Source organism: Vulpes vulpes, chromosome 2, assembly GCF_048418805.1.
Source record: "Vulpes vulpes isolate BD-2025 chromosome 2, VulVul3, whole genome shotgun sequence".
Lineage (NCBI taxonomy): Eukaryota > Metazoa > Chordata > Mammalia > Carnivora > Canidae > Vulpes > Vulpes vulpes.
This window is the reverse complement of record NC_132781.1, coordinates 147,167,458-147,192,670: the sequence shown is the minus strand read 5'-3', so window position 1 is coordinate 147,192,670 and position 25,213 is coordinate 147,167,458. Positions and strand designations below refer to the sequence as shown.

The following is a 25,213-nucleotide window of genomic DNA, read 5'->3' as shown; positions in this document are numbered from 1 at the left end:
GTCAGTCAGAGACATCCATTTGCCTAGGGCAGCAGTTCTCAAGCTTTTTGGTTTCAGGATCTCTTCGCACTCTTATTGAGGATCCCTGAGAGCTTTTGTTTATGCGAGCTGTATCTATCATAATAGATATAATATTGCTATAACCTATCAAATTAAAAATGAAAGCAGATACTTTTTTTTAGAAGGAAGTCTTAATTAAAATAATTAGCATTTAAAAAATAGGATTACAAAAAAAATAGGATTACTAAAGTTACAATTATGTGAAAAGCATATTTTATATGGTCAAGAGTCCAGGGCAGACTCTGTCAAATTTATGTTGGAGATTTACTCAACAAGCATTTACTGAACTTGGGTATTTGGCCACACACCATTAAAGTAGACATTTTAAAAACACAAGAATACATAAGCACACAAACACAAGTGTCAGAGCAATGAACACACTATATGTTTTAACGTTTCTGGGAAACTCCACTGTGTAGTTGAGAGAATGAGAGCAAAGAGAATGACAGTGAAAAGAATGTGAGAGAATGAGGGTGAAAAAGGCAAGTAATGTCTTATGGTTTTTATAAAAATTACTTTGAGGGGATCCCTGGGTGGCGCAGCGGTTTGGCGCCTGCCTTTGGCCCAGGGCGCGATCCTGGAGACCCGGGATCGAATCCCACATCGGGCTCCCGGTGCATGGAGCCTGCTTCTCCCTCTGCCTATGTCTCTGCCTCTCTCTCTCTCTCTCTCTGTGACTATCATAAATAAATAAATAAAAATTTAAAAAAAAATTACTTTGACCTCAAGGACCCTACCCCCCAAAGGGTTTTTGCCATCCTCAGGGATACCCACACCACACTTTAAGAACTGTTTGGTCTAGGGGAAAGTTAAGGTTACCACAGCAGAAATCACAAAATGAGTCAATTATTTAGCTTTTGATCTCCAAAATAGCATTTTTTGAGTCTCCAGCCAGAAAAAAGTACCGAAAGTCAGGATCTGTTGAGAATGAAAAAAGATTCTTAAATCCCTGTAATTCTATTTACATATTAAAAGCAAAACCTGGGGATCTGAACAAATTTTATTTAAATCACAGGTAGAAAAAAAACTGAAGTCTGAATGTGAGGAAGCAAGAAGGCAGCTGGGGGCAAAGAGGAGTCAGAGATTAGAGAAAGAGGAGATTCAAGGCCTGTTTCCTTGACTGCCTTTCCTGGCCTCAGCGTCAAGGTTCAACCTGGAGGAGGAAAACACTGAGAATACAGAAAGTGATGAAGCTGAAGGGAAAGCAGAGTACAGAACTGCACACTGCTTCCTGTTGGAACTCAGGGAGAAGCCTGGTTTGTGAAATGACAGCTATGCACAGGGGTTTATCCTTAGTGACATAAAAGACAGCACAGAATGTCTAACCTAGCATTCTCATACTTCCCTTGACTTTCATTTGTAGAGAAAGACTTAAGATCAAAAAGGTAGACAGTTGAGGGTCAAAGGACCTGCAAGGGTTAATACGGTACAAGTCAAATGAATCCCATGGTAGAGGACAGATTCAGTCAGAGGGCTGAATAGAAGAGGTGGAGCTTCAGAGGAATCCATTAAAACAGCGAGATTCAAGGTAGAATTAAGTTAGGGCAGACTACGAAGCTCTTATTGAGTCAGAAAAGATCAGTAGGTCCCCAGCTGCCTACTTCAGCAGCAAATGCCAGCAGGGTATCTAGTGTACAAGGGCCATCAGTGTGGTGGTACAAGGACCTCAAAGCAGATATAAAGATCTCTCCTTCCAATTCTTTGAGGACTTATGAGCCTATGTTTAGGCTCACCCAGTTGTCATTCATGCTAGAAGGAAAAATGGGGTAGGGTCTAAAAAAACTGAAAATTTAACCAACAAATTAAAATCCTAAGGAGATCATTTTAATTGAGAAACTTAAATTCCCTTTCTCCCATACCTACCCAAGGCATAGGGCCTTGATTTTAGAAAATAAATAGGCTGTTCACTGTGTATACCTATGTTGTAATGTTATAATTTTAATGGCACTATTAATGATATTCCTTTTAAAGTGAATATGCTCTATAAGGGAGGACACAGATAAACAGTTAAGTACAGGAATTAATTCCTCAGTAGCAAGGAAGCCTGTGTTGCTGAAGAAGGAATCCTCAGGGGCCACAGATACAGAAAGATGTGAATCTAAAGATATAATAAAAATATCAACAAAATATGCAACTCAATCAAAGATTTAAACGCAATATAAAAGCACCAAAAATATTTTTAAAATTTGTTTAAAAAAATCTTACATACAAATGGTATTATCCAAGCATGACATAAAACTTAAAAACCATGAAAGAAAAATTTCATTCGTAAACATTTAACAATTCTATATTGTCCAAAAAATGCTAAATATAAAGTAGGAAATTATACAGCAAGCTGGAGATATATATAGCATGTATCACAAAGTAAGAATAATTTCCTTAAGGTAGAAGATCTTTTTATGTAGATGAACTAGAGGATATTATGCTAAGTGAAACAAGTCAGTCAGAGAAAGACAAATACTATATGATTTCATTCATATGTAGAATTTAAAAAATACAGATGAAGACAGGGGAAGGGAAGGAAAATAAAATAAGACGAAAACACAAAGGGAGGCAAATCATAGAGATGCTGAACTCTAGAAAACAAACTGAGGGTTAATTCAGGTGAGGTGGGTAGGAGGGGGGGTAATTAGGTGAAGGGCATTTAGGAGGACATTATATACAATCCATGTACACTAAATTCTACCTCACTAATAATACAGTATGTAACTAAATTGAATTTACATAAAGAATTAGAAAAAGATATCAGAAAAGGAATAACTTTTATAAATTTTAAAGAACTGCAAATGGGTAATAATTATATGAAAAGCTGTTTAACATTAATAACATTTCAAGGGATGCAAATCAAAATAAGGTGTGATTTTGTATCTGTTAGATTAGCAAAAAATGTGAACATTTAAAGTAACAAATGTTATATTTACTTTTTCTTTTTTAAAAAATATTATTTATTTATTTATTCATGAAAGACACAGGTAGAGAGAGAAGAAGAGACACAGGTAGAGGGAGAAGTAGGCTCCAATCAGGGAGCTGGATGTGGGACTTGATCCCAGGTCTCCAGGATCACGCCCTGGGCTGAAGGCAGCGCTACACCGCTGAGCCACATGGGCTGCCCATATTTACTTTTTCTGTATGCCTGAAATAATCCATAATTAATATATACACATTTAGGAAAATAAAAGAAAATATCCGACATTGGCTAGAATGAGCACTTTCATATACTTTTTGTGGGAGTGCAAATCAGTATAGTCTCTGAATAGAAACTGCAATATGTATGAGAATCAAAAATAAAAGTTTTCTGTGTTCATTCTAGTTTATCCTTTGTTCTCCTCAGTATTTAAAATATTCTAAGATAAAAGCTATTTAAGGGAAAGTAAAGCACATGCACAATCTTAATTAAAGTGCTGGGAATATGAGATATTCCTATGTTTGCACATGAATACAAAGATGTATGAACAAAAAGGTTTAATGGAGTACTGTTGCAAACAAAAAGGAAAAGGATACAAATGTCCATCAAGAGATGGATATTTAGTCAAATTAGAGTATTTGTCTATAAAGGAAAAACCATTAATTCGTTAAAAAAACCAGGTAGATCTATATGTGCTGGTATGTTAATATATACGAATTAAGAGAGATTCACAATTACATACAAAATTTACTTTGGTAAAAAAGGAAAGTGTGAATCTGTGCAAAACAATTCAGAAAGAGCACGGAGGAAACTGAAAATAGTGGTTGCCTCTCTTTACACACTTTTGAATTGTTTGAGTTTTTTTTACCATAATCACGTTACTTTTAAATAATTTTTAAGATATATAAATACTCACATGAATAACTGATCAAACAAAAACCAAATGTAAGGGCGCCTGGGTGGGTAAGGGGTTGAGCCTTTGGCTCAGGGCATTATCCGTTGGTCCTGAAATCAAATCTTGTGTTGGGTTCCCTGGAGGGACCCTGCTTCTGTTTCTTTGTCTCTAGTGTTGCTCATGAATAGATAAATAAAATCTTAAAAAAAACAAAACAAAACAAAAAAAACCCAAATACCGAATTCATAGCCCTCTGTTCTTAGAACTCTAATCTCACTTTTTCAGGGCTCTGCCGCTTCCACAGCTTTGACAACGTAGAACACCCAAATTAAAGTTCTCACCTTGCACTCATGCTCTCAAGTTCTAGGGTAAAACTGACAATGGCTGCTTGCATGTAGGTGTCCCCCACCCACCTCGGCCTCAAATACCTTTTGTCTAAACTCAAATTCTCCCATATCAAATGTGCTTCCTAAATTCTCCACTCTGGATTAAAATTCTGTTATTCTATCAACCAAGGAACTTCTACAACCACTGGCAACTGACTCACTTGGGCTACCATTTTCTAAATAGTCTTCAAGTTTTCCAGTTCTTTACTACCCCAAAACATTCTGTATTTCTTAACATGTTCTTCTAATCATCTCATTTTTTCCAATAATCCACCTTAAGAAAAAAATCTTAGTGTCTTAGCCCACCTTTCTATACACAGCAGAAATTATTGCACATCACCTAGAGTAGACTCTGTTGCATTCCTTTATTCCTACAGAAGAAAAACCATTTTATCATCAATTTACCCCATTTGGTAACTAAGGAAAACATACTTGTCTTCAAAAATAAAAACATATACTAGAACCCAGGTATTGTTATAAAATAGAACTTGTATCAAAAGTCCAATTGAGAAAGAAGATATTTACAGGTGAATGACTTGGGACATGTGGACCATTTCACCTCTTCTAACAATCCAAGAACTGGTTCTTGGTATGGACATATCATATTTTTTTTTCATCTATCAAAATAGTAGTAAATTTTAAAAAAGTAATATCAAATTTTGGCAAAGGTAGGAGAAATAAGCACTTTCATTGTTTTCTGGAGGGCAGTGTAGCAATGTCTTACCTTAAAAATCTTTATACTTATTTAACTAGGTATTTTACTTCCAGGACCTGTCTTTGAGGAACTTTTGAGAGATATACACAAAATAAGGTACCAGAGGTCTAATTAGGATAAAAAACAAAACAAAAAACTAGAAACTACTGTTCAAGAAAAAAAAAAGGAAAAAGGATTAGTTACCATACAATGGATAAAAGTCATTAAAAGCCACAGTTTTGGTAATTACAAAAAAAAAATCTAATAAACAATGTTTAAAAAAATATGCTATGGCCAACTCAATTACTACATTACATATCTTTTTCTCATAGAAGTTCCATCTATGACAATAATTTCTTCTAGAACTAATCATTCAGAAAAGCTTTAGATTTTCTAAAGAATGAGCATAGAGCATATGATGGATAATGAGAAACATATAACTCACTTTTTCATCTGGCCAATTCTTAGCTCAATTGCATCAGGACTCCAGTCCCAAGAACAGCAGGGGTATCTCTCTTCCTACTACCTCTGTTGTTATTGTAAAGCAGTTTGTAATTAATATGTGCTTATTTTATTCTGCTACATAACATAGCTAGACTTGTAAGCCTCTTCTACACTAAATTCTCTTTGATGACTGCAAATATTTCTTGTCATCTTTGTATTTCACATAACAAAAGAGCAGAGGGCTTTGCATGCAGCAAGTATTCAATAACTTTGCTGAAATTATTTTATTTAATTTTTTTAAAAAAAGATTTTATTTATTTATTCATGAAAGACATGGGGGGGGGGGGGCGCGCAGAGACACAGGCAGAGGGAGAAGCAGGCTCTATGCAGGGAGCCTAATGTGGGACGTGATCCCGGGTCTCCAGGATTATGCCCTGGGCTGAAGGTGGTGCTAAACCGCTGAGCCCCTGTGCTGCCCTGCTGAAATGATTTTAAAGGCAGAAATAAGGTTTTGAAAAACATCACACTAACAATGATAATTTTTAATATTTCCCCATGTTTTTAAGTTAACTTTAGAAAGATTACTCAAAGAGAATCTCTTTACTGGTAAAAATGGAATGAAGAGGAAAAAGAAATACAAAGTAAACAATTAGAAAAGAGGGAAGCAAAATGATCTCTGCTTATAGACAATATGAATTAATTTGTAGACAACCCTAAAGATTCCACAAAAAAGTGTCAGAACTAGTAAGTGAAGTCAGCAAAATAGCAGGATGCAAAATTAACACACAAAAATTGGGTGCATTTCTACATATTAACAATGAAAAATCTAAAAAGGAACTTAAGAAAACAACTTTATTAACAACAGAATCAAAAGAATTAAAATAGGAATTAACCAAGGAGGTGAATGATTTGTATAGTGAGAACTATAAACACTGTTGATATAAATCATTAAATCATTAAAACATTTAAATAAATGGAAACATGTTTCATGTTCGATTGCCAGACAATATTGTTATGACGTCAGTATCGCCCAAAATGATCTACAGATTCAGGAAAATCCTTATCAAAACCCCAACATTTTTGGAAGAAACAGAAAAATCCATCCTTAAATTCATGGAATCTCAAAGGACCCCAAATAGCCAAAACAATTTTGAAAAAGAACAAAGTTGAAGAACTCACACTTTCTGATTTCAAAATTTACTGAAGAGCTATCATAATAAAAACAGTGTGGTATTAGCATAAAGGCAAATGTATAGGTCAGTAGAACAGATAAAGAGCCCAGAAATAAATCCTCCTATATACTGTCAAATGACTTTTGACAAGGGTGCCAAGATTATTTAGTGAGGAAATGATAAGTCTTTTCAACAAATGGTGCTGGGAAAATTGGTCCATGCAAAAGAATGAGGCTGGACTCTTATCTAACACTGAATACAAAAGTTAACACAAAATAGATTAAAGCCCAGAAGTAAGGGATAAAAGTATAAAACTCTTATGAGAAAATATGGGGCAAAAGCTTCACAATACTGGACTTGGCAATGATTTCTTGGATAGACACCAAAGGCACAGGTAACAAAGAAACAACAGACAAAATGGACTTAATGAAAATTAAAAACATCGCTGCATCCAAAAACACTATCAACAGAGCAAAAAAGCATCCCCAAAGTGAGAGAAAATATTTTCCAATCATATAACTGATGAGGAAGTAATATTCTGGATAGAGAATAACTCAAACTCAACAACACCAAAAAAAAAATCCAATTAAAAAATGGGCAAAGACTTGAATAAACATTCTTACTAAGGAAATATGCAAATGGCCAAAAACCACACAAAAAGATGTTTGACATTATTTCTTTTCTTTAAGATTTATTTGAAAGAGAGAGAATCCTTGAGCAGACTCCCTGCTGAGTGGGGAGCCCAATGCAAGGTTCCATTCCAGGACTCTAAGACCAAAAGTCAGATGCTTAACTGCCTGACATACTCAGGTGCCCCAAGATGTTCAACATTATTAATCATTAGGGAAATGCAAATCAAAAGTATGAGATACCACCTTACACACATTAGGAGGACTACTATGAAAAAACCAAAAAAACCAAAAACAGAAAATAACAAATGTTGCCAAGTATGTGGAGAAATTGGAACCCTTGTGAACTGTTGGTGGGAATGGAAAATGGTGTAGCTGCCGTGATGGCGGTTCCTTAACATATATATAAAAGAATTACCATATGATCCAGAAATCCCACTTCCAAGGCAATTGAAAGCAGGATTTCTGAGATGTTTGTGCATCCATGTTCATAGCAATATTATTCACAACAGCTAAAAATCAGAAGTAAACTAAATGTTCATGAACAGATGAATGGATAAGCAAAATGTGGGACATGTACAATGAAGTATTATTTAGCTTAAAAGAGGAAGGAGGGATGCCTGGGTGGCTCAGCGGTTTGGCACCTGCCTTTGGTCCAGGGTGTGATCCTGGAAACTTGGGATCAACTCCCACATTGGGCTCCCTGCCATGGAGCCTGTTTCTCTCTGCCTGTGTCTCTGCCTTTCTCTCTGTATCTATCTCTCATGAATAAATAAATAAAATCTTAAAAAAAAAAAGAGGAAGAGAGATTGATATATGTAATATGTATGAACCTTGAGGACATTATGCTAAGTGAAGTCAGTCACAAAATAACAAATACTGTCAGGATGTTGTTTATTTGAAGTACTTAAAGTAGTCAAAAGCAGAGCTGGAACATAGAATAGAAGTTGCTAGAGGCTGGAGAAAGGGAATGAGGAGTTACTGTTTAAGGGTGTACAGTTTCAGGTTTATAAAATGAAAGAGTTACACGGTGGGACAACATTATGAGTGTCTTTAATACAACTGTACTATATACTTAAAAATGGTTAAGATGGCAACTTTTATGAGTATTTGACCACATTAAAAATAACTGGAAAAAAACATAGGAGGAAGCAAACATCCAGCACTTAACCTGCCTCTCTCAACTGTAGTTTATAAACAGATAGCAGTATCTAGGAGGTATTCTTGACCAAAAACCCCCCAAAGTCTTATTCTGATCAAGGCTTCAAATTTAACTACTGATTAGGAAGAAATACAGGGGATAGATTCACATGCTAAGACTGTGGAGACAGAATTGGCAAAACCCAGTTTGAAACATTTTATAATATAGATAATGTTTTCTTAATACATGTATGTACCCAGTTTAGCTCCTGATTTGATAAAAATACTTAGGACATAACTGGGGCATTTTCAATAGTGAATAAATATTTGATGATATTAAAAAACCACTGTTAAATTTTTTTTTAGCTATCAAAATGATCTTATGGTTGTTAAAAATAAAAAAGTCCTTATCATTTAGAAATATAGATTAAAATATTGACAAATGGGGGCCTCTGGGTGGCTCAGTGGTTGAGCATCTATCTGCCTTTGGCTCAGCGTGTGATCCTGGGGTCCTGGGATTGAGTCCCACATTGGGCTCCCTGCAGGTAGCCTGCTTTTCTCTCTGCCTATGTCTTTGTCTCTCTCTGTGTGTGTCTCTCATAAATCAATCAATCAATCAATCAAATCTTAGAGAGAGAAATATTTACAAATTAAATGATACAATATTTGGGATTTCAAATTATTTGGGGCAGGAGGGATTGTGAATGGTTGTACCAATGAAATAAGATTGACCATATACTGATCATTGTTGAAGCTAACTGATAATTTAAAAGTGCTTATATCATCCTATTCTACTTTTCTATGTTTAGGATTTTTCATTATAAAAAGTTGTAAAAAGTCTTTGAAAATTTTAAATTATAAGCTAAGTATTTTTCTTATAATTAAATTTACAGCATTTATTAGTCGCAATAATTTTTAAACGAAAAGGGAAAGAAACATCAGGCAACAGGTGTCTCAATTATCTAAGTTCACGTTAAGTGGAGAATACAAATGCTGATGTGGTTAACAAACAACAAAAGCAACAACTAAAGGTTTATTTATTACATCCAGTACTTTTTGTAAAAAAAGATTTAATTAGTTGAGTGAAAGAAAGAGAGTGAGCATGAACAGAGGTGAGTGTAGAGGAAGAAGTAGGCTCCCTGCTAAGCAGGGAGCCAGAGTTTGGGCTCTATTCCAGGACCCTGGGATCATGACCTGAGTTGAAGATAGTTAACCAGCTGAGCTACTCAGGTGCCCCAATATCCAGTATTTTTAGTATCTATCTAATATCACTGACTTCCTTATAACCTTTTAAAATTTTGGTTTTAACATTCAACTCAGTAAGAATAATTACTAAGATAAGAATAAGTAAAACATTATAATTCTTTGGCAGTTTGAAAGAAATATTTTATATTTACGTGCAACTTACCTGCTGTAAAATCTGCAGTGAGATCAATAAATGCGTGAGAATGTGGAATTCGCATTTTACTTTTAGTGGTCAATGCAGGATGCCATGATAAATTCCTAAAAAATAAAAATTAAAAAAAAAATAATTTTCTTAAGGGAAATATCAAATAAGCATTGTTTTCAAACAGAAAAATCCCTGCCTGCAAGATATTTTAAAAATTTATTGATTTTTGTTGAGATATTTCTCATACCATAAAATTCACTCTTTTAGAGTATATAATTTAATGATTTTAGTATAGTCACAGTTTGTAAACATCACCATCACGGACTTGGAAAAAATTTTCTTTACCTCAAAAAGAAACCCTGTATCCATTAGTTACTTCTCTTCTCCCCTTCCTATAGCCCTTAGCAAATACTAATTTGCTTTTTATAACTATGATTTTCCCTGCTCTGGACATTACTTATAAATGGAATCTGGTTTTTCCATATAGAATAATAATTTTAGGTTCATTCATGTAGCATATGTCAGTACTTCAGTCCTTTTAATGAATGGCTGAATGATATTTCACTGTATAGTTGTATTTTTTGTTTATTCATTTATCTGTTGATAGACATTTGGCTTGTTTTCACTCTTGGCTATTATAAATAATGGTACTATGAATATTCATGTGAAAATTTTTATAAAATCCAAGTTCATCTAGATTTACTCCTATGCTTTCTCCTGAGAATTTTTTTTTCTCCTGAGAATTTTATAGTTTTAGCTCTCATATTTGTCTTTGATTCTTTTTTTAAGAAAAAATGATTTAATGATTTAATATTATCATAGATGTTTTTTCTAAGACAATAAAGAATGATGATGATTATCTCTTATGAATATTAATTCCAACATTTTGAGCTAAGGAAAAGAATAAATTTAGACCCTTACCTTAGACCATATATCAAAAAGTAACTAAAAATGGATCAAAGGGTTAAAACTATAAATCTTTTGAATGAAAACATATGGGAAAATCTTCATGACTTTGGATTTAGAAATGGATTTTCAGGTATAACACCAAAAGAAGAAGCAACAAAAGAAAAAAATAGATGAATTAGGTTCATTAAAATTAGAAACTTGTACATTACAGGATACTATCAAGGAAGTAAAAAGACAATTTCATAGAATGGGAAGAAAATACTTGCAAATATCTCTGATAAAGGCCTAGTATCTAGAGTACATACAAAACTTTTATAACTCAACAATAAAAACAATCTGATTTAAAAATGGGCAAAGGACTAGATATTTCTCCTAAGAATATCACAAATGGCTACTAAGCACATCAAAAGATGGTCACATTTTAGTCATAAAGGAATTTTTATTTTTATTTATTTTTATTTATTTTTAGTCATGAAGGAATTGTAATAGAAGACCATGATGAGAAGCTATTTCACAACCACTAGGATGGCAATAATCAAAAGCCAAAAAATAGTAAGTGTTGGGGAGGAGGTAAAGAAATAGGAAATCTTGTACACTGCTGGTAGGAATATAAAATGGTGCACTGGTTGTAGAAAACAGTTTGGCAATTCTTCAAAAAATTGAACATAGAATTACCACATGACTCTGCATTTCTATACTTAGGTATATACCCATAACAACTGAAAACACATATTCAAACAAATAATTGTACATGAATACTCTCAGCAGCACTACTCACAACAGCCCAAAACTGGAAATGACCCAAATGTCCACCAACAGATGAATGTAATAACAAAATGCCATTCATAAAATAAAAATATTATACAGCTAAAAAAAAAAAACCACCTAAATTACTGATACATGGTATAACATGGATGAACACTAAAACATTGTGCTGGGCAACCTGGGTGGCTCGGCAGTTTAGCATCGCCTTTAGCCCAGGGAGTGATCCTGGAGACCCAGGATAGAGTCCCATGTCGGACTCCCCGCGTGGAGCCTGCTTCTCCCTCTGCCTGTGTCTCTGCCTCTCTCTCTCCTTCTCTCTCGTGAATAAATAAATAAAATATTTTAAAAACCCCAAAAAAACATTGTGCTATAAGAAAGAAGCCAGACACTAAAAGTCATATCCTCTATGATTTCATTTCGATGAAATATAAGCAATAGGCAAATCCACAGAGAGAGAAAGCAGATTAGTGGTTGCCAAGGACTGGGAGTAGGGGTAAAGGGAAAATGATTGTTTAATAGGTACAGGGTTCCCTTTAGGAATGATGAAAAGCTACTTGAAGTACATGATGGTTGTAAAACATTGTGAATATATGAAATATCATTAAATTGTACACTTTATATGGTTAATTATATATAATTTTATTTCATTATAAAAAACAACAATATATGCCTCATTCAGTTTCCTCTAATGTTAACATCTAATATAACCATAGTACAATTATCAAAACCAAGAAGGTCACTCTGGTAAACTATTATGAACTATAGAAGAAAGAGCAAGCTTAAATAAAATAATTTCTCAATTCCTCATCAGAATACACTCCAGTGTCAAAGTCATTTTCATTTATCAAGGCCCTGCTTTGCATTTCTTACTGGTACCTGAGTATACTTTTCTCTACTAATAGCAGTTTTTAAGATGTAAGCTCCTCTGAGGGGCTTCTGGGTGGCTTAATAGATTTACCATCTGACTCTTGATATTGAGTCTGGTCATGATCTCAGGGTTGTGGGATTCTCTTTCTGCTTCTCCATCTGCCCTTCCTCCCATTCTCTCTCTCTTTCTCTTTCTCTTTCTCTTTCTCTCTCTCTCTCTCTTCCTCGTCCTCCTCCTCCACCTCCACTTCCTGGAGAAAAAAAAAAAAGCTGTAAGCTCCTCTGGATACCCCGATTCATGTATTTATCTATTTACATTGACTAACCAGGACATGGATCCCAAATAGTGGCTGAAATGAATCATGGTCTATAGTCAGCAAATATTTGCTGGATTATGTCATAGTATCAAGTAGCATTTCCTATTCTTCTCTACCTCTAGTGAGAACATGCAATTTTTCCCCTTGCAATACTATGTATGTTCGAGTGAAATATGGAAGCCTAGGTATGCCATCTCCAAAGAGAACTTTAAGGTTAATTAATAAGTCCAACTGAATTATCAATATAGCATCTAAGTGACTGGGTAGCAAATAAGATTTATTTGGACTTGGTTTTGATGTATTGGGAAAGCAGAGAGAAACAAATGACTAATATGCTCTAGGCAGGTGAATCTTGGGAAAAAGAATAAGCATTCAGCAGGAGAATTTTCCCTCCACCAGGGGTCCATGTTCTACAAATATTAACTTCTTCCCAAAATCCTTATGCATACTTTTTAGCATACAATAGGCCTCATCTGTTGCCAAAATAAGACTGTAGAAACAAAATTAAGCAAATGCTCGAATAACCTGATTTTATTATTTTAATCAAAATTCCATAATATAAGGTTATGGCAGTAAGATATAAAAGTGAGAAATTGTATTCAGCATTTGGTGTAAGGTAATTCAATGCCAAGCATTCATGTCATGTTATTCTTTCATACTACACAAGGTTAGAAATGCCTAAAATAATTTCAATCAAGTCCAATTTAAAAATGGCTGGTTCACTTCTTTTTTTCTTTTTCTTTCTTCTTTTTTTTTTTTTGATAGTCACACAGAGAGAGAGAAAGAGAGGCAGAGACACAGGCAGAGGGAGAAGCAGGCTCCATGCACCGGGAACCCGACGTGGGACTTGATCCTGGGTCTCCAGGATCGCGCCCTGGGCCAAAGGCAGGCGCCAAACCGCTGCGCCACCCAGGGATCCCTTCACTTCTTTTTAAGATAGACCATTTATTGATAGGCTCTTTAAATTCTAAGCATTAAATTATTTTTAATTACTAACAAAATAATCAGATGTAGGCTAGAGAGATTCTACAACAAGTTTAACCCAAAGTCATTTCAGAAGAGCTTCCTAATGTTCCCAAGAAATTTGTAATTATAGGTCAAAAGTGAATTAAAAAATATAAGCTTCTACAGAATAGAGCTCAACGAGGTTAATTATGTGGTTGTCTTTAATTACTGCCTGAGAAATTATAGATCTTATTCCTTAAAGAATTTTTTATAGATTTGCTTTGAAATAAGTTAGAGTTTTGGAAAACTTCAACTAACTCTAGACAAAAATGTACACTTCAAAAAAAGAATTTAAAAGAGCAATAAAACAAAAATGATAAAGTAGCAGACTATGGGCCAAATTCAGCATGAAGATTTTTTTTAAATACTTTGAATTCACTGGTAAAATTCATTTATTTATTAAAGATTTTATTTATTTATTCATGAGAGACACGCACACACAGAGAGGTAGAGACACAGGCAGAGAGAGAAGCAGGCTCCATGCAGGGAGCCTGATGTAGGACTTGATCCTGGATTAAGCCCTGGACCGAAGGCAGGCGCTAAACCGCTGAGCCACCCAGGGATCCCCTCACTGGTAAAATTTAAATACAAAATCGGATTTTACATAAAAATCTGATTTCCAGCTTCTCTTGAAATTACCAGGTCTGATAACAAACTGGCCTTTTCCAGACAAGGGCTATACTGCCTATGGTCAGCCAATGTCCCCACCTTCCCAAATTGCTTCACTCATTTTGGTTTCTTTTTGGGTTCATCTAGACATTCGAGTTTGCAACTCCTAACAAAATATTAATTATAATATTCCTTTCCAGAACACTTCAAATCAATATTTAAGGTCTTCACAGTATTTTAACTTTTATATTTGTTACCTATACTCTGTTAATTTACAATAATATCTCTTAAAAGGCAGTTAATATCTCTTAAAAGGCAGGTATAAGTTTATCCTTATACTTTATTAGCTTATGGGGGCAGGGAGAAAGGAAGAGCTATTATTTATTTTTGTGATGCATTTTAAGATAGCTGAAAATTAAATGTATATGCAGTTGTATACTAAAATTCAATTGTCTAAAAATTTAGAGTTGAAAATAAAATTCATTTCTCCTTCTACCTTTACCTTTGTTCTCTGTAAAATCAGTTTTTTGCTAAGAAGCAACAGACACCATCTTTATAAGCAACTGTATTCATATAAACTATAATCTTCTCATATATATGCTCAACTCCATTTGAAGACCATGGTCACAAATACAAACTGTTCTGATTACAAAGGAAGAAACAGCAGAGATGAAAAAATGGGCAGTTCTGAGCCATGTCGAGTATATTCATTAACATTTCTTGACTTCTGTAGAACATTACAATTATTAGCTACCCACCACCCCACCCTACAGGGAACATAATTATATCAAGGTGTTCTAATTTGTGGGCACTATTACCCTTAATCTCAAAGAATAGCATTTATCAAAGAATGAATTTCAATGTAATTAATGTCACCTGTAGCTTTTAGCTGCTTATGGTAACTGCTCTTTGAAATGACTTTTTGACTCAAATGACTTTGAAATGACTGCTAATCCTCCCACTTTTCAGTGACCAGTCTACCATGAATTATCATTATTTTAGATATACAGATAAAAGCAATTACCAGGAGATGGGTATAGCATGCTTTTCCAAGCTCTCTAGTTTAGTCTAGTGGTCTTCAATCATTTTTGCTCAGATAGGCTCTAAAGGAATCTTTGAAAACTATGTATCCTTTAACACATTAAGTTCACTTCTAAAAAAAAAAAAGTAGTAATCTAAATATTTTCATCAGTTTAAACAGCTACAAAATAGGTAATTTTCAAATCTACCAGAATTCTTAAGATGTTATAATAAAATACTCATTAAAAAGTATATCCAGTGGAATATAAATATCATGTTGAATTTTTACCCATCATTCTCCATACAAAAACTGCATCAAAAAGATTGCTGGAAAAGATGGGGGAACAGGAGGACCCCTAAGCTCATCTCATCCTATATATACAACTAGATAACACTCACAGTGTAATTAAATAACCCATAAAAAGACCCAAAGATTGGTAGAACCAATTCCCAAACTAAATATAGAGAACAGGTCACATCTAAGAGGACAGGAAGGGCAAGACAAAGTGGGGAGCCAAAAGGTGGGGAGCTAAACAGACCAGCAGGCAGGAGGGAGGGATACTATAGGGAGAGAAATAGACTCTCACAACAGGCAACCTCACAGGGAGACAAATCCCCCTAACATTGGGCTTTGAAAACCAAATGGACCAAATTTCAGGAGTTCTTAAAACCGGCACAACTTAAAACTTGAAACTTTAAAAATCACTGGGCTCCACACTCTGGAGGAACCATAAGGTGAGAGAACATGGAGTCACTGCCCTGAAAGAGCACAATAAACAGCTTGAAGAGATACAGCATAGAAGCAGCAGTCTGAAAAGTGCCAGGGTCATACTTCTCAGAGCGTGTGCTGGAGGGGCAGGCTTCCATAGGAGACTTTTTTAGGAACAAAGAGGTTGGCAGGTGGTACTCCCCACACCAGCCTCCCAGCATACATACATGTCCATCTGCAGGAAGCAGTGCAGTGCCAACACTCCCAACCTTACTTGCTTATATTGCAAGTCCTGCCCCAGCAAAACCCTTCCCCCAGAGGACCCACACAAACCTTGCTAACGCTGTGCACTGAAACCCACATACTTTGTGGACCTATTCCTTCCAAACCAGCTGGCCTTAGTAATGGTGACTGCAGTTTCCCTCCTGCAAAGACCTGTTTGCAAACCTTGCAAAAACTGCAGGTCTGATCTGACAAACTATGTGGATCCACAGCCTCAAATATGCTCTTGGCTAGAGCACATTCAAAACAGTGCCAAAGCCTGGCAATATGCAAGCAGCCCCAACAAGTCCCAGAACAACCACAAAGTAACTCCTGCCTCAAAGAGAGGGAAAGATAACCACATACACTAGTCAGACCATGGACACAGCAGTGGACTAGGAGCAGATAGCTGGTCTGTCTGCAGACTACACCCACCAATCAAAGTTTCTCAGAGGATGACACAGGGTCTCTGCAGTTTGGTGCTACTGCATCTCTGACAAACACCTGGTCTGACTCAACTCAAGCCCAATGTGGCCTCAGACTGGCCTACTAGCGAGACAGGGACCAAATAAAGCCCACAACAGGCAAAGAGAGCCATTGAGGATGACTGGACTGAGGGCAAAAGCAGCTCAGCCACAAAAGTAGGGCACAGGCAATACACATAGGAGATAGTCCTTAAATGCCAGGTTCTGGTAAACAGGTAACACTGCACTGCAAGGCACTATATGACCTTTTCTTCAAAAAGCCATAATTTTCAAGAGCAGGAGATGTAGTTACTTTGTTAGTACACAGAAACAGACCAAAGAGTTAGACAGAATGAGGAGACAGAGGAATATATCCTGAATGAAAGACCAGGGCAAATCACAGCAAGAGACAAAAACAAAACAAAGATAAATAATATGCCCAATAGTGAATTTAAACTAATGATCATAAAGATACTCACTGGGTTTGAGAAAGAGTTGAGGACTTTGGTGAGACCCTTAACAATGAGACAGAAATTATACACAAGAATCAATCAGAGATGAAGAATCAGCAACTGAAATTAAATATATACTAGAAGGAATCAATAGTTGACTAGAGGAAGCAGAAGAATGGATTAGCAACTTGAGGACCCAGTAATGAAAAGGAATCAAGATGAACAGGAGAGAGAGAAAAAAATACAAAATGAGAATAGACTTTTGGAACTCAGCAACAACATCAAATTTACTAACATTTTCATTATAGCAATCTTAGAAGGAGAAGAGAAAGAAAAGAGGGCAGAAGTTTTATTTGCATAAATAATAGCTGAAAACTTCCTGAACGTAAGGAAGGAAACATATCCAGACCCAGGAGATGGCAGAGATCTCCCAACAAAATCAACCCAAGGAGGTCCACATCAAGATACATAACATTAAAACGGCAAAAAGTAGTGACAGAGGGAGAATTTTAAAAGCAGAAAGAGAAAACAGTTACAAACAAAGGAAACCCCAAAAGGCTATCAGCTGATTTTCAACAGGAACTCTGGAGGCCAGATTGAGTGGCAGGATATAGTCAAAGTGCTGAAAGAAAGAATATTCAGCAAGGCTATCATTTAGAATAGAAGGAGATATAAAGAGTTCTGAGACAAATAAAAGTTAAAGGAATTCATGACCACTAAAGAAGTCCCATAATAAATCTTAAAGGAGACTCTGTGTGAAAATGGCAGAACATAAGAATAGCATGAAAAGTAGGAAGCCTGAGAGCAGAAAAATAAGTATATTGTAAAAATCAGTCAAGGGATTCACAAAATAAAAGGATGTAAAGTATAACACTATATATCTGGGGAGGTGGAGGAGAGTAGCAAAGAAAGGGTTCAAACTTAAGTGATCATCAACTTAACATAGACTACTCTATGCAGAAGATGTTACATACAAATCAAATGGTAACCACAAACCAAAAACCAGTAGCAGATATAAAAAAAATAAAGGGAAAGGAATCTAAATATATCACTAAAGAATGACAACAAACCATGAGAAAAGAGAGCAAGAGAAGAACGGACTACAAACAACTAAAACAAGTAATAAAATGGCAACTACGTACATAACTATCAATAATTACTTTGGAAATAAGTGGACCAAATGTTCCAATCAAAAGACATAGGGTGACAGAATGCATAAAATGCAAGGTGCATTGCTGCCTACAAGAGACTGATTTAAGACCTAAAGATTCATGCAAACTGAAAGTGAAGGGATGGTGAAGCATTTATGAAGCATATGGAAGCAAAAAGAAAGCCAGGATAGCAATACTTACAGCAAACAAAATAAAGTTTAAAACAAAGACTGAAACAAGAGAAAGACACCATATAATCATAAAAGAATCAATCCAACAAGGTAATATAGTAATTGTAAATATTTATGCACCTGACATAGGGGCACCCAAGTACATAAAAAAGTTAATAACAAACATAAAGGGACTAAGTGATAGTAATATAAGAGTAGTATTGGACTTTAACATCCTACTTACATCAATGGACAGATCACCCAAGGAGAAAATCAACAAGAAAACAGTGGCTTTGAATGACACATTGGACCACATGGATTTACTAGATATATTCAAAAATTCCAACCTAAAACAATAGAATACATTTTGTTTTCAAGTGCACATGGGTCATTATCCAGAATAAATCACACATTAGGTTACAAAACAAGTCTTAACAAATTGAAAAAGATAGAAGTCATACCATGGATCTTTTCTGACCACAACACTATGAAATTAGAAATCAACCACAAGAGAAAAATATAGAAAGAGCACAAATACATGAAGGTTAAATAACATGCTTCTAATAATGGATTGGTCAACCAAAAAATCAAAGAGAAAATTAAAAAAAAAACATGGAGACAGAATGCTTGAGTTGATTTCAGCTCAGGTCATGATTTTAGGGTTATGAGATTGAGCCCAGTATCGGGCTCCATGCTGGGTGTGGAGCCTGCTTAAGATTCTCTCTCTCCTCTCCCTCTGTTCCTTCCCCTCACCCCCCAAATACATAGAGACAAATGAAAATGAAAACACAATGCTCCAAAATCTGCATGATACAGCAAAGATTCTCTAAGAATAAGTTTATAGCAAAATGGACCTACCTCAAGAGCAAGAAAAATATACAACCTAACCTTACACCTAAAGGAACTCAGAAAAGAACAAACAAAACCCCAAACCAGTAGCAGAAAAAATGTAATAAAGATTAGACCAGAAATAAACAAAATAAAAACTAAAAAAAAACCAACAGAACATAGACACTCAACCGCTGAGCCACCCAGGCATCCCAATGAATAATTACATACCAACAAATTGGACATACTAGAAGGAGTGGATAAATTTCTAGAAACCTACAACCTTCTAAAACCAAATAAGGAAGAAATAGAAAATTTCAACAGATTACAAGCAGTGAAATGGAATCTCTACTCAATTCAATCAAATCCCAAAAAACAAAAGTCTAGGACCAGACGGCTTTAGATGAAACCAAACATTTGAAATCAGACATTTAAAGAGGTAATACCTATTCTTCTTAAACTATTAAAAAAATAAACAGGAAAGAAAACTTCAAAATTTATTCTATGAGCCCAGCATTACCCTGATACCAAAACCCCATAAAGATACCACCAGTAAAAATAAATAAAAAACAAAAAGATACCACTAGTAAAGATAGCTAGAGGCCAATATTCCTGATGAACATAGATGCCAAAATTCTCAATAAAATACAAACTGAGTCCAACAGTACATGGAAAGAAATCATTCACCATGATCATATAAGATTTTTTTTTAAAGATTTAATTTATTCATGAGAGACAGAGAGAGAGGCAGAGACATAGACAGAGGGAGAAGCAAAGCAGGCTCCTTGCAGGGAGCCCGATGTGGGACTCGATCCCAGGACAGGGATCACGTCCTGAGCCAAAGGCAGACGCTCAACCACTGAGCCACCCACACGTCCCCGATCATGTAAGATTTATTCTTGGGTTGCAAGTGTGGCTCAATATCTATAAAATCAATCAACATGATACATTATATCGATAAAAGAAAGGATAAAACCATATGATTATTTCAATAGATGTAGAAAGAGCATTTGACAAAGTACAACATTCATTCATGATTACAATTGTGGACAAGGTAGGTTTACGGGGAACATATCTCAACATAATAAAGGCTTTATATGAAAAACCACAGCTACTATCATCTTAAATAGAGAAAAACTGAGAGCTTTTCCTCTGTAGTCAGGAACAAGACATGGATGTCCACTCTCATCACTTTTATTCAACATAGTACTGGCCATAGTACTAGCCACAGCAATCAAACAACAAAAAGAAATAGACGACATCCAAATCAGCAAAGAAAAAGTAAAACTTTCACTATTTGTGGGTGACATGACACTATCTATATATGTATAGGAAACCTGAAAAACCCCACCAAAAAACTGCTAGAACTGATAAACAAATTCAATATAGTGATACAGCACTTCCATACATCACCTAGGGCTCATCACAATTGTAAAGTTGAAGGATACAAAGCTAATGTACCAAAGAGGTGAAAGACCTATATTCTGAAAACTGTTAAACATGTATGAAAGAAACTGAAGGTAACACAAAGAAGTGGAAAGACATTCTATGCTCATGAAATCAGAAACACTAATACTGTTAAAATATCTGCACTACTCAAAGCAATCTACACATTTAATGCAATCCCTATCAAAACACCAACAGTTTTCACAGAGGTAGAACAATCTTAAAATTTGGATGGAAACACACAAGACAATGGATTAGCCAAAGCAACCTTGAAAAGAAAAACAATGCTGGAAGCATCACAATTCCGAACTTCAAGTTATATTACAAAGCTGTAGTGATCAAAATAGTAGCTACTGGCACAAAAACAGACACATAGATGAGTAGAACAGAATAGAAAACATAGAAATGAGTGCACAACTGTATGGTCAATTAACCTTCAACAAAACAGGAAACCAAATACAATGGGGAAAAGACAGTTTCTTCAACAAATGATGTTGGGAAAACTGGACAACAACATGCAAAAGAATGAAACTGGATCACTTTCTTACACAAAAATAAACTCAAACTGGATTAAGGACCTAAATGTAAGACCTGAAATCATAAAAATCTTAGAAGAAAGCACAGGAAGTAATTTCTTTGACATCAGGTATAGCAATATTTTTCTTGATGTTTCTTGATGCAAGGGAAACAAAAGCAAAAATAAGCTATTGGGACTATATTAAAATAAAAAGCCTCTGCCAGCAAAGGAAACAATCAGCAAAACTGAAAGAGAACCTACTGAATGGGAGAAGATACTTGCAAATGACAATTCTATAAAGGGTTAATATCCAAAAATATATAAAGAAGTTATACAACTCCACACCCCAAAATGAATAATTGAAAAAGGCCAGAAGACATGAATATACATATTTCCAAAGACATACAGATGGCCAACAGATACAAGGAAAAGGTGCTCCACATCACTGATCATCAGGGAAACACAAATAAAAGCCACAATAAGATATCATCTCCTACATGTCAGAATGGCGAAAATCGACAACACAAAAAACAACAGGTGTTGACAAAGATGTGGAAAAAGAAGAACCCTCTTGCATTGTTGGTGGGAGTGAAAACTGGTGCAGCCATTGTGGAAAACACTATGGAAGATCCTCAAAAAGTTAAAAATAGAAGCATTCCATGATCCAGCAATTGCACAACTAAATATTTACCCAAAGTATACAAAAATAGTAATTCAAAGGGATACACACACTCTGATGTTTATAGCAGCATTACCTACAATAGCAAATTATGGAACCAACCCAAATGCCGATTGATGATTAATGGATAAAGAATATATGGTAAATATATACAATGGAATGTCTCTCCTCTATAAAGAAGAATGAAATCTTGCCATTTGCAACAACATGGAGAGAAGACGAGAAAAAACACAAATACCATTATGATTTCAATCATAAGTGGCATTTAAGAAACAAAACAAATCAGCAAAGGGGAAAAAAGGAGGCAAACCAAGAAACAGACTCTTAAGTATAGAAAACAAACTGAGGGATGCCTGGGTGGCTCAGTGGTTGAGCATCTGCCTTTGGCTCAGGGTGAGATCCCAGGGTCCTGGGATCAAGTCCCTTATTGGGCTCCCCAAAGGGAGCCTGCTTCTCCTTCCGCCTATGTCTCTGCCTTTCTCTGTGTGTCTCTCATCAATAAATAAATAAAACCTAAAAAAAAAAAAAAAAAAAAAAAAAGAAAAACTGATGGTTACCAAGAGGTATGTGGTTGAGGGGATGGGTTAAATAGCAAATAAGGAGTACAGTTGTGATGAGCACTAGGTGATGTATGGAAATGCTGTATCACTATACCGCACACCTGAAACTAGTATTACACAATACGTAAATTAACTGGAATTTAAATAAAAATGTAAAAAAAGAGAAAGAACTACAGGCCAATATCTCTGTTGAATACACATGCAAAAATCCTCAACAAATTATTAATACACTGAATCAAAGAACATATTAAAAAAATCATTCACCACAATCAACTGTGATTTTTCCTGGGATGCAAGGGTGGCTCAATATTCATAAATCAAAGTGATATGTTGCATTAATAAGAGAAAGGATAGAGGTGCCTGGGTGGTTCAGTCAGTTATATATCTGACTTGCAACTCAGGTCATGATCTCAGGGTTCTGGGATCAAGCTCTTAATAGGGCTTCATACTTAGAGTGGGGAGTCTGTCCCTCTCCTTCTCCCTCTACTCCTCCTCCTACTTATGCTCTCTCTCTCTCAAATAAATAAAATCTTAAAACAAAAAAAGAGAAAGGATAAAAACCATACGATCATTTCAATAAATGAAGAGAAAGCATTTGACAATGTACAGCATTCATTCATGATAAAATCCCTCAACAAAGGAGGTTTAGAGGAAACATAGCTTAACATAATAAAGACCATATATGGAAAACCCACAGCCAACATCATATTCAATGGTAAAAAGAAACAGAGCTTTTCCCCTGTGGTCAGGAATAAGACAAGGATGTCTACTCTCACCACTTTATTCAAAATACTACTAGATGTCTTCACCACAGCAATCAAACCACATATAGGAAAAAAGGGCATCCAGTTGGAGAACCATTTACCATTCAAATGGTCCTCAAAAGAAGCAGAAGTAGCAATCATCATATCAGATAAATTAAACTTTATCCAAAGACTGTAGTAAGAGATGAAGAGGGACACTATATCATACGTAAAAGGGTCTATCCAACAAAAGGACCTAACAATCATGAATATTTATGCCCCTAATGTGAGAGCTGCCAAGTATATCAATCAATTAATAACCAAAGTTAAGACATACTTAGATAAGAATACCCTAATACTGGGAGACTTTAACACAGCGCTTTCTGTAAATGACAGATCTTCTAAGCACAACATCTCCAAAGAAACGAGAGTTTTAAATGATACACTGGACCAGATGGATTTCACAAATATTTACAGAACTTTACATCCAAATGCAGCTAAATACACATTCTTTTCAAGTACACATGGAACTTTCTCCAGAATAGACCATACTGGGTCACAAATCAGGTCTTAACAGATGCCAAAAGATTGGGATCATCCTCTGCATATTTTTAGACCATAATACTTTGAAACTAGAACTCAATCCCAAGAAGAAATTTGAAGAAACTCAAACACGTGGAGGTTAAAGACCATCCTGCTAAAAGATGAAAGGGTCAACCAGGAAATTAAGGAACAATTAAAGAGATTCATGGAAACTAAAGATTCATGGAGAATGAAGATACAACCGTTCAAAATCTTTGGGACACAGCAAAAACAGGCCTGAGGGGGAAATACATCACAATACAAGCATCCATCAAAAAACTGGAAAGAACTCAAATACAAAACCTAACCTTTTACCTAAAGGAACTGTAGAAAGAACAGCAAATAAAACCTACACCCATCAGAAGAAGAGAGTTAATAAAGATTCAAGCAGAACTCAATGAAATAGAGACCAGAAGAACTGTGGAACAGATAAAAAAAAACCAGGAGTTGGTTCTCTGAAAGAATTAATAAGATAGATAAACCATTAGCCAGCCTTATTAAAAACAAAAGAAAAAAGACTCAAATTAATAAAATTACAAATGAAAAAGGAGAGATCACAACCAATACCAAGGAAATACAAATGATTTTAAAAATGTATTATGAGCAGCTATATGCCAATAAATTGGGCAATCTAGAAGAAATGGATGCATGTCTGGAATACCACAAACTACCAAAACTGGAACAGGAAGAAATAGAAACCTGAACAGGCCAATAACCAGGGAGGAAATTGAAGCAGTCATCAAAAACCTCCCAAGACACAAAAGTCCAGGGCCAGATGGCTTCCCAGGGGAATTCTATCAAACGTTTATAGAAGAAACAATACCTATTCTACTAAAACTGTTCAGAAAGATAGAAAGAGATGGAATACTTCCAAACTCGTTTTATGAGGCCAGTGTCACCTTAATTCCAGAACCAGACAAAGACCCCACCAAAAAGGAGAATTATAGACCAATATCCCTGATGAACACAGATGCAAAAATTCTCAACAAGATACTAGCCAAAAGGATCCAACAGTACATTAAGATTATTCACCATGACCAAGTGGGATTTATCCCTGGGGTGCAAGGCTGGTTCAACACTTGTAACACATTCAATGTGATAGAACATATCAACAAGAGAAAAAACAAGAACCATATGATCCTCTCAATAGATGCAGAGAAAACATTTGACAAAATACAGCATCCATTCCTGATCAAAACTCTTGAGAGTGTAGGGATAGAGGGAACATTCTCAGCATCTTAAAAGCCGTGTACAAAAAGCCCACAGCAAATATCATTCTCAATGGGGAAACACTGGGAGCCTTTCTCCTAAGGTCAGAACACGACAGGGATGTCCACTCTCACCACTGCTATTCAACATAGTACTAGAAGTCCCAGACTCAGCAATCAGGCAACAAAAAGAAATAAAAGGCATTCAAATTGGCAAAGAAGAAGTCAAACTCTCC

The 25,213-nt window shown here is 35.5% G+C and overlaps 1 protein-coding gene across 1 annotated transcript in view; it reads right to left on the bottom strand.

Moving 5' to 3' along the window:
• ITFG1 (integrin alpha FG-GAP repeat containing 1) overlaps positions 1 to 25,213 on the bottom strand; it is a 281,953-nt gene that overhangs the window by 234,415 nt on the left and 22,325 nt on the right. Inside the window, exon 6 of the mRNA XM_026014322.2 lies at positions 9,734 to 9,828. Coding sequence (XP_025870107.1) covers positions 9,734 to 9,828 — 95 coding nt within the window. The remainder of the gene's footprint in view (positions 1 to 9,733; positions 9,829 to 25,213) is intronic.